Raw genomic sequence first — 10259 nt, forward strand, 5'->3', positions numbered from 1 at the left:
ACAGTGTTTCAGTCTTAATGAGCAAATTGATTGATCCTGTTGTTTCCTTTTTTGACTTACTACAGATGAATACTTCACTCTTGGGAAGCATTGGCATGCTGAATTCCGCACCCCAACTTCGCTGTATTAAAACCTATCAGGTGCCACCTGTTCAACCTGCATCACCAGGCTCGCACAATGCACTCCGATTGGCACGGCTCATTTGGACTTCCAATCGTAATGTTATTCTTATGGCGCATGATGGCAAAGAGCATCGGTTCATGGTCTAAGGTCTAAATATGTTTTGGACTAATTTTTTTTTCTTTTCTCATTACTGGTTTCTCCATACCAATGGCTAAAAGTCATCTTTGAAAGCAATCCAACATTTGCTTCTGGATAGTCTACCTTCCTAAAGGCAAGTGTTGATCCATGGTATCATTCCAACGAACAGAAAAAATGGCCACACCCACTTTCATTCTCACATGATCTCCCTCTGTCATTTTGAAATACCACAGAGGAGAGGGGAGAACAATACTTTTGATTAGTTTTGTTGTCAGTATCATGTGACCTGTGCGATTGCAGTTACTGACTAGATCTTCATTTTTAGATATTGGAGAATTCAGAAATTACCTTTAATCTGCGTAACTTTATGTAGAACGTTAAAGCAGCCTTTCACGTTGTGTGCCTGAAAAGTTGCCTAGGTTGAAGTGCTTGCCCATGAATATATGGCACTAAATTGTTTCACTATATGCCTTTCTAAAGAGAAAGTATTTTTTGAAGAGAACATTTTCTCCATAGTACTGTCTCCTCCTCCTAGTTGCCATGGATCTGGCTTCCATCTTAGCACTGTGCACAACATTAAAGAAGCATTTCCAGCTTGCTAGCTCTTATATCAGCTGGGCTGAGCGGCTACTTTAAGGTAATACAGAACCCTTATTTATAGACATTATTATTTTGCATTTAAAGGATATGTTTACCAAAAATTTTAAAAATGTCTCTGTTTACATTTATTTTGTTTGCACTTCAGTTGTTTAGGGGTTACCTGCTGTTTAGTCATTACCTCTTCATCGGATTTCACCCAGTTTTCACGAGAACGTTTAAGAAAGCAATCTTTTATCTTTTCGAAACATACTCCTTGGCTTGGGTTTTCGATTGTTGTATTGGAACAAAAGGGGCAGTATGCTCACATCTGACCAACTGAGACATGATATATTCCATTTTGCATTTCACTTGGGAATGTATCTACTATGTAAACAATTTAATCTTTTTAGTTTGTATTTGGCTGAACAAGGTCTTAGATGTGGTTTCACAATTTCAAATGGGCTCAATATGAATACATATGGAAATGAGGAAGATATAGAACAAAATAGGGTGCTTAACTCTGGCAGAATATTCACAACCTTCTTCAGAAAGCCTGTTACTTAGTATAGAAATGCAGGTAATGTGACCATAATTCTTGGCATTCACTGAAAACAGCATGAAGCTAATTTGCATAACAATATATCTGTGGCCCCAAATGCCAGTGAAAAGAGGGTTGAATGACCAGAGTTAAGTGAATGCTTATCTTGTCCTAATTAAATATCAAGTGTTTAATATGAGCTTGGTTAAACCCTTGTATATAACAGCTTTTTAATTTCATGCTTAGCAATAAGACTGAAATACCTTTTATTTACCATTTAACTATTCTGTTATTAACATGTGTGATATTTGTGTAAAAGTGACATATAGTTTTGCATGAGATTCAGACTTGGAAAGTGTCCCAAACCTGATTGTGCTGTTGAAATTGACAGATTAGCTATGTTCGTTCATTAGTAAATGATAGTCATTGCTAACTTTCAAGTAGTGTTAAAGTAGCTTTACATCCTGTCTTCTAGTAACATATCTGTGTCAAGGTGTTATCCACCCTCATGAATAGGGATCAGAATTGCAGAAATGCATAAAATATCACATTTGATTTTCTAATGAGCGTACTGCTGTTTTTTCCCTTTATTATTTTTAGCAGAAGACTAACAAAATAAAGGAACTTGTAATAAAAAAAATTGCAACAACAACAAAAAAATCTGAAATAGAAAATTAAACCATGTCGTGGTTCTAAAGAATGGCAACAAATGAACAGACACTCTGCTTTGCATTTCAGATGAGCTGATATTATTGAGCTAAATACCTTACTGTTCATGAGAAATACGATCCCCAGTGCTCTGGTGACATGTACAGTGTGTGTTCTTAAGACAAAATCCTTTAGAAATAAAAGTTAAATAAACTAGCATTTAGGAATGTGAATCTCTTATTTCTGTAAATTGTAATTTTGGTAAATGTTGCAAGGACATAATGTATGGTGGTGTTAAACCTTTTTGTAGCAAAATACAGGGTTTTTAAAAAGTAAACTGATAAAACTTGCATGTACATTTTATTTATGAAAATGTATCGGAACATTACGATACATATGCAAATACATATTTGTAATAAAATACTGCATTGTTTGAATATGGAGGGCAACTTACTGTACAAGAAATATTCATTTCTCCATTTAACGTTCCAGTTAACCATGTAGCCAAGCCTACTGGCCTTCCAGTAAGTAGTCATTTCTATCACTGATTTTGAAAACTATAATTTTAGCAGTCTAGTATCAGCCAAGCAATTAGATGTTTCACTTCTGACTTTTTAATGCAGTTGTACTTGCTTGATTGCTTACAGTCACATGCCTGGTTTTGGTCTCTGTTGGTTTGTTTTCTTTTTATCCTACACCATTTTCTTTTACATCCCAATGTATTACATGTCTTCTATTTCCATGCTTTCTTTAATAAAAAGTATATATATTTGCAGGAGCTGCCTGTGGGTGATATGGAGGAATGTGGGGCCATGTTCAGAGACTCACTGTGGGGCCTTGTTTGCATAAGTCAGTAGGAGCTGAGAAGTGGGACCGTTTCCAAGAAACACTGTTGCACATTGGTAGGGCTGGCCCTAATATTTTGTTTGACCACACAAAACACATTTCTTGAAACTCTTCATAGAGTACAGTTCATATTATACTGAGCCTCATCTCTAAAAGGAGAAACACTTACATGAGGTTCTGAGTAGGATCAGCACAGCAGAATTCTAATTTACTGAGATTCATAATGGTGGCAATGACCAAGTAGGAGGAATTTTCATAAATTAAGTACAAATTAGAAGAAAACGATTAATCTTAATAGCTTGAACTTCAATGCACGAAACCTTCATTCAGTTTTTCAAAGTGGTGTTTTCAGCAAAATAAGAATGCACTGTAATAATTCTAAATCAGATGGCCCAAATGTGTTATACATTCAATAACAATTTTTGTGGGGTATGAAAACCTTTCTTGGACTACTATAGAGAATGATGAGATATATAGACCCTTCCTCACCTCACCCTCTTATTTTTGTTGGCATACTAAGAGGTAGCACAGCATATGAAGATTCCAGTTTTCCCATGACCAATATGACTGCTAGAACCCTGCCATCTGTGGAGAGAAAATCACCATTGGATGGGAGATCCTCTCCCAAGGAAGAGAGAGGACAGTCATTGGAAGCTGAGGTTCTCCGAGGACAAGCAGGCTGTCGTATTCTCACAGCTGGGTGACATCATCCAACGGAGCCTGGTGCGGATGCTGACTAGCGAGATAGCGAGATCAAGAACTTCCTAGCAATGTCCCACCAAGCATGTGCTGGTGCCTTCCTGCCCGACATCGAGGTCTGTTTGTTTACTAGTTGTGGATGTGCAGCCTGGAACAGAAGAAAACTAGGCCTTGATGTTTTGAGTCCCTATTGTCCTAGCATTCTTGTTTTCGGTGAGCCAGGTAGCTAGTGATTCTCAACTGTGAGAATACGACAGCCTGCTTGTCCTTGGAGAAAGCAAAGTTACTCATCTGTAGCAGGTGTTCTCCAAGGACAGCCGGTTAAGTATTCTCACATACCCTCCCAACTCCACTTGAAGTTGAATTCTTTAGCTTTTTTATAATGACTGAGGGACCCGTGTTCATACATCAGGCAGGAAGGCACCAGTGCATTCGCAGTGGGATAGTGCTAGAAGGTTCTTGATCTTGCTAGTCAGCATCTGCACTGGTCTCCATTGGATGACCATCCAGCTGTGAGAATACTTGGCCAGCTTTCCTCAAACACCTGCTACAGGCGAGTAACTTTGCTTTTCTTCCCCTGCTTCCCCCCCCCCCCCCCCCCCCCCCCCCCACTTAGACTGTGATAAAAAAGAGAACCAGCACAGCCTGATCATACCTTCCCCAGGCTCGGGCAAGAGACATATCAACTGAGAGCTGATCAGTTTCCACTTAATAAAACTGAATGCACTGTTTTATTTCAGTTTCCTTATTCTAGCTGCTGGTAATGGAACCAGTCAACTAAGTCAATCAAGATTACATTTCTGGATTGGGTCTTTATGTCAAGTGTAGCATGTGAAAATACAGCCAATAAGTAAATAAAATATAAATTTAGTGAGTATTAAGGGGAAGATTCTATATATGGCGACTGGAAAATCTCGCAGAAATCATTTTCGCCTAAGCATATTCTATAAGATTTAAGCATGGTATATAGAATATGCTTAGTTGATATCCCAGCACCCAAAACTGTTTGCATCCATTTACACCAGCTAAACCGTGGTGTAAATCCTTGCACATAGATTTAGGCAGACTGGGCTATATTCTATAACAGCGCCCATAAATTTGGGAACGCCCATAAAATGCCCATTTCCTCGCCCATAACCACAACCCTTTTTGCCTGCGCACATTAGAAGTTAGGCGCAGTAAGTTACAGCATACGCTTAGGGGTCCTTTTACAAAGTGTTCTGAAAAATGGCCTGTGGTAGTGTAGACGCGGGTTTTGGGTACGCGCAGAATCATTTTCCAGCGTACCTGTAAAAAAAGCCTTCTTTAAATTTTTGCCGAAAATGGATGTGCAACAAAATGAAAATTGCCGTGCGTCTATTTTGGGTCTGAGACCTTACCGCCAGCCATTGACCTAGCAGTAAAGTGTCACGCAGTAACTGGGCGGTAATGACCTACGCACGCCAAATGCCACTTGACACACATCCGATACGCACGGCAGAAAATAAAATTATTTTTAGGCTGCACGTATCGGACACGCACCAAAAATGAAATTACCCCAAAAGCCATACGGTAGTCGTGCGGTAACTCCATTTTCGCACTCGGGCGCACGTAGACACTTATGCGGCTTAGTAAAAGGGCCCCTTATTGAGTTATGCGCGTAAATTCAAATTATTGCCAATTAGAGCTCATTATTGCTTCAAGTGCCATTAACAACACTGATTGGCTTGTTAAGCCAATTAAGGTATGCTTAGATTTAGGTGTGATATATAGAATCTGGCAGTAAGTGAGCAACATTATGAAAGAAATGACTTACTCTACAATTCTCATTGGGAGATGTTATTACTAGACTAGGGGTTCTCAACCCATTCCTCAGGACACACCCAGCCAGTCAGGTTTTCAGGATACCTGCAATGAATATTCATGAGATAGGTTTGCGTACAAGTTTTTCTTATGCATGTTTATTTATGGGTATCTTGAAAATCAGACTGGCTAGGTGTATCCCGAGGACTGGGTTGAGAACCCTTGTACTAGACTGTATGCTGGAAATAGTGCTTATTTCTTATGCATATCTGACTACCAAACTAGCATTTACATATTGATTAGACACAAATCTTTGAGTGATTTTCCCCATAATCCCAAACTTCATAGTTTAAACCTTTCAGCGCTGCAGTAAAATTTGTGTTGTCATTCCAGTATAAGCTTTTAGTGTTTTATTGATTTGTTAATACTGTATTTGGGCTTGCCCTTGTAAATGTAAAGACATATATGGCTTCACTGGCAGTTTACAAGCAAAATATGACATGATACGATATCTGTATGAAAATGTTAAAATGATTGAAATTGTTGTGTATCATAAATGATTGAAATGTCTTTCTCAGATTACTTGCTGATTCTACTGAATAGATACATAATGTACTACTAAATGTCCTGTGTACAATGTGAGTGAAATAAAAAATTATACTAACATGACTTTTTCCTATATTGTGTTATATGAAATTGCATTGGATGCTGGAAGAATGGTTCAGTTTTGCAATGTGGCTGGCTGTAAATTTTACCCAAGATGGGGAAAGTACATTAAAGAAATTCAGTGTCTTGTCAAAATGTGGCCTCAGTGTTTACACAGTGCTAGTTATTAATTTTTGTTTTACTTTATGGGATAGGTATTACATGATCACAGCAAAATTAACTATTAACCACAAGCAATAAGCATCACTTTTACAGAATATGAAAGACATTTCTTCTTTGCTACCATTTTCTCTTTCTTATAGGTACAGAATTGTTAATTATGCATGGAGATATTGTGACATGGACTGTCATCCATATAGAGATTAAGATGAAATCATTAAATTAATTTTCTCATTTCAATTAACATTTGTACTGAAGTCCCCAAGGTGAAATTATGATTATTTTTCAGCTAAAGCTATAGCAACAACCTGAAACCGTTGTATATCTGAGTTTGCAATTTAAATAATAACTGTAAGCAGCTTTCCATGTTCAGAAAAAAAACCCAGAAGAGTTTGAATTAAAACAGCTGTTCGGTAACAGAATTATTTTTAGTAGTAATGAGATCATCTCAAAACAAGTTGGTTGTGATGTAATTACAGTCATATTCCAAGAGTTGTGTTATGATGTTATATTAGCTGCTCATCTGGTTGTTTTGGTGTAGGCAAAAGATGCTCAGTAGCAGGATTGTATGACTAGTAATCACACAAAAAAAACTGATCAAAAGTGGACAATCCATGACTTTAATAGGAAGGTAAAGCTAGGCAGTGCTGGCTGAACTTTCACCTTTCACCTCTTCAGTTGACAGACAGAGCTGAGTGTTGAAAAATCAATACTTAGGAGCCAGGAGGGAAATATTTCCAACCTCTAACTAGAGAATGTATTTTGACAAGGCCAAGATAATCCGAGCTGCACAGGAGAAAGAGAAAAGAAGACTCATTTTTAAAGCTTGACACTTCAAGGTGTTTTTGTACAATGGTTTAGAGACGCGTCAATACATACAAATAGCAAAGGTCATATAGAAAAGTCAGAAGAATTTCAAAAATTAGATGTAGTGTATGAAGGCATATTTTTGACTGTTTATTTTACAAAGAGATTTGTTTGTAAATTAGATGATCTCATACATTTGACCATTTCTTTAAAACATTAAAAAAAAAAGATCTACTACTACTACTTAACATTTCTAAAGCACTACTAGGGTTACGCAGCGCTGTACAATTTAACATAGAGGGACGGTCCCTGCTCATAAAACATTTAAAAAAAAGATCTACATTCTTAAAGCAACACAGTCACTCTTTCTTCCATGTATATCTACGTATATTCTCATTTTTTTAGAATAGATATAAAATTATAGAATTACTTGAGGCACATTCAGGACAGATTTGATTTAAATCACAATTTCAATCCTAATCAGAAAGCAGGTGAATTTGATTTATATCAGATACATTTAGGAACATGTTTACTAAAGTGCGCAAAGTACTTAAGGCTAGATTCTATATATGGCACTGAAAAAAGCGCTATTCTGTAAGCCACATTTAAAGTTAGACACAGTTTATAAAATAGAGCTTACCGCCCGGGAATTGCGCCGAACTTTAGGCGTGGCCATTTGCACCGTCTTCTATAATCACGTAAATGCTAGGAATGCCTCTGTTCCATCCAGGACCCTCCCATTTCAGCACTTTTTTTTTACTCACGAGTAAAATTTAGGCACATATCCCGTGCCTAAATTTAATCATGTAAGTTCCAATTAAATCTAATTAGTGCCAATAATTGCTTATTAAAATGGCAATTATTGGCACTAATTAGCTATTTATTCAGTAAAATTGCATGTTCAAATGGGCGTGCAACCAAATTTGTGCATGCAATTTTTGACGACTTCTATAGAATTAGTTGGGTTAGTGCAGGTTTCTAACGTGTGGCAAGTGCAAGTGCAGAACCATGCCAGTGGTTACCATGTGCTAAAACAGCCAGTGTAAAAGTCCCATACTAACTCCTCAATGTGGAATAGGGCAGGATGTAGGCAGAAATCAGGTGTAGATGGTACATAACAGTTGGCACATGGTAATTAGTACATGCTGTCAAATGTTGGCATCAGGTGCATCCGTACTAATTGCCCTTGAAATTAACGCACAATAGGGAACATGTCTGTGTGGTAACTGCAAGGGAGATGCCAACAGCTACTTCATTGGCTTTGAGCACTTACCACATGCCCCTTAAATTGCTATTCAGGAAGATTTTGTTCTGATGAAAGTAGAACTGCAGAAGGAATAAATGCTTGTTTTTTTATTAACTACATTAAGGGCCCCTTTTACAAAGCGGCACTACCACCTGGCGGTAATGCCTGCCCCCCCACCCCACCCCCCCCCCAATGTGTGCCATTTCTAGCGCTGAAAAAAATTGTTTTTTTTATCGCCTGGGGCTTATCTGGCAGTAATCGGGCAGCCCGCTGGGTAAGCCCCAGGCGGAAATTGCTCCTCCTGGAAATGGCCACGTGACAAGTGTTACACTTACCATACCGCCATTTCCATTTTTTAAAAAAAAAGTCCTTTTACCTGCTGCAGTAAAAGGAAGCCTCAGCACGTGGCAAATCCACGTGCCAATGCTACCACAGGGCCCCTTTTACCGCAGCTTTGTAAAAGGAACCCTAAGATGTATAGTACCATAAAGTAACAAATATATATTTTTCAGAAACCCACTGAACAGGGAACAGGCAAAAATTTTAAAAAGGGCTTTTTTTTTACAAGCGCACTGAAAAATGGATTGGCGCCTACGCTACTGCAAGCCATTTTTCAGTGCACCTTAGTAAAAGGACCCCTTACTAACCTGAAATTCTTGCATGTTTAGACATGCTCTGTTTGGTATCTTCAGAGCAGGAGCATTTTTCATGATGATATTTCATTCTGCAACCTGGTCTTGCATTTCTTTGTTGCACTGTTTACAGTTCACATATATGTTTCTTATAAGTACATTAACATCATTAAAGTATTTTCAAAATGGGATCTCTCTTTATAGTTTGTAGCCTTCATAGGTTTTCACATCTACAGTTTTTTTCACTAGATCTCAAAAATCAGTTGAGGGTACATTTAGAATGAGAAACAGTTCTGATGCTTATTTTTCTTTCTGTAATCCTCTCCCTGCTCTCTTTCATTTACATCCAGAATTGTCACCCTTGACTAGATCTATCCCCCCCCCCCCTCCGTCCCCAATCCTCTGTTCATTGACTTTCTTTATCTTTGCACCATTAGAGAGAGAGAGAGGAAGGGGCTTGACTATGTGTATACATGCATACATATACCACCAGCAAGGATGGATGTATGTTGTCTCAAATAACTATACATTGCTGTTAAAAAGCGTATTCATAATATGTAATTGAATGTTATGATTACTAATCCTAAAGATGTATTTTGAGTTTGGTTCATTGTTTCCAAAATGTTTTAAGAAAACTTTAAAAGCCAGGAAATTTTAGAAGAGGGTTTTTTTTTTTTTACTTTACTCACCAATTTTTGTCCAACCTGGGAATAGACCTTATCAATATAATAACATTAAAAAGAAAATGATAAAACTTCTGGGTCTTTGCATCTAGTTTTGCAGCATAGTAAAAAGTTAATTTTTCTTGTAGTCAAACATAGTAATCAACCCCTTGATCGGTGCTGTTTCTCAGAATTTAATTGTGCCATCTTACAGCCATTTTCCTCCTATTCCATCTGAGTCTGGAATATTTCTTTGAAGGATTATAAAAACGTTCTTAACTTGGATGTTGAAGGATCCTCGTGCCTTTACTGCACAGAGCAGTATTGTGTGTGCGCCTCCTCAGTTACAATTATAATACGCTTTATGTTATATTGGGAAGTTTAGCTTTCTCTAAGGTATCAACACTGCTTGATGTGAAATCCAGTAGGCCATCAAGAAGCAGTAAATTAACAAGAAATAGGTCTAAGTCCAACCACAATTTCATTATGAACCCTAGAACCTCTCTATAGAGCTAGAGACTCAAAACTGTTCCAAACCTTGCATTTTCAGTCTAATGGATACAAATTGAGCCCTGGGAGCATTTTATAGAAATCTTAGTTTATGGGGTCTTTTACTAAGATGCACTAGCATTTTTAGCTTGTGGTAGGAATCAGCTGGTGGTAAACAATGAGATGTCCATTTTGTTCCTATGGGCGTCTCAGCGTTTACCACCAGCTGATTTCTACCATGAGCT

General features: G+C 37.8%; 1 protein-coding gene across 3 annotated transcripts in view; it reads left to right on the forward strand.

Annotated features, from left to right (window-relative positions):
• Positions 1-4571, forward strand: part of WDR7 (WD repeat domain 7) — a 754216-nt gene extending 749645 nt beyond the window's left edge. For all 3 annotated transcript variants that reach the window (XM_030192974.1, XM_030192976.1, XM_030192975.1), the window contains one exon: positions 66-4571. In XM_030192974.1, coding sequence (XP_030048834.1) covers positions 66-269 — 204 coding nt within the window. In that variant the 3' untranslated portion in view covers positions 270-4571. The remainder of the gene's footprint in view (positions 1-65) is intronic.
• The last annotated feature ends 5688 nt before the right edge of the window (positions 4572-10259 follow it).

Source organism: Microcaecilia unicolor, chromosome 2, assembly GCF_901765095.1.
Source record: "Microcaecilia unicolor chromosome 2, aMicUni1.1, whole genome shotgun sequence".
In the NCBI taxonomy this organism is placed as follows: Eukaryota; Metazoa; Chordata; class Amphibia; order Gymnophiona; family Siphonopidae; genus Microcaecilia; species Microcaecilia unicolor.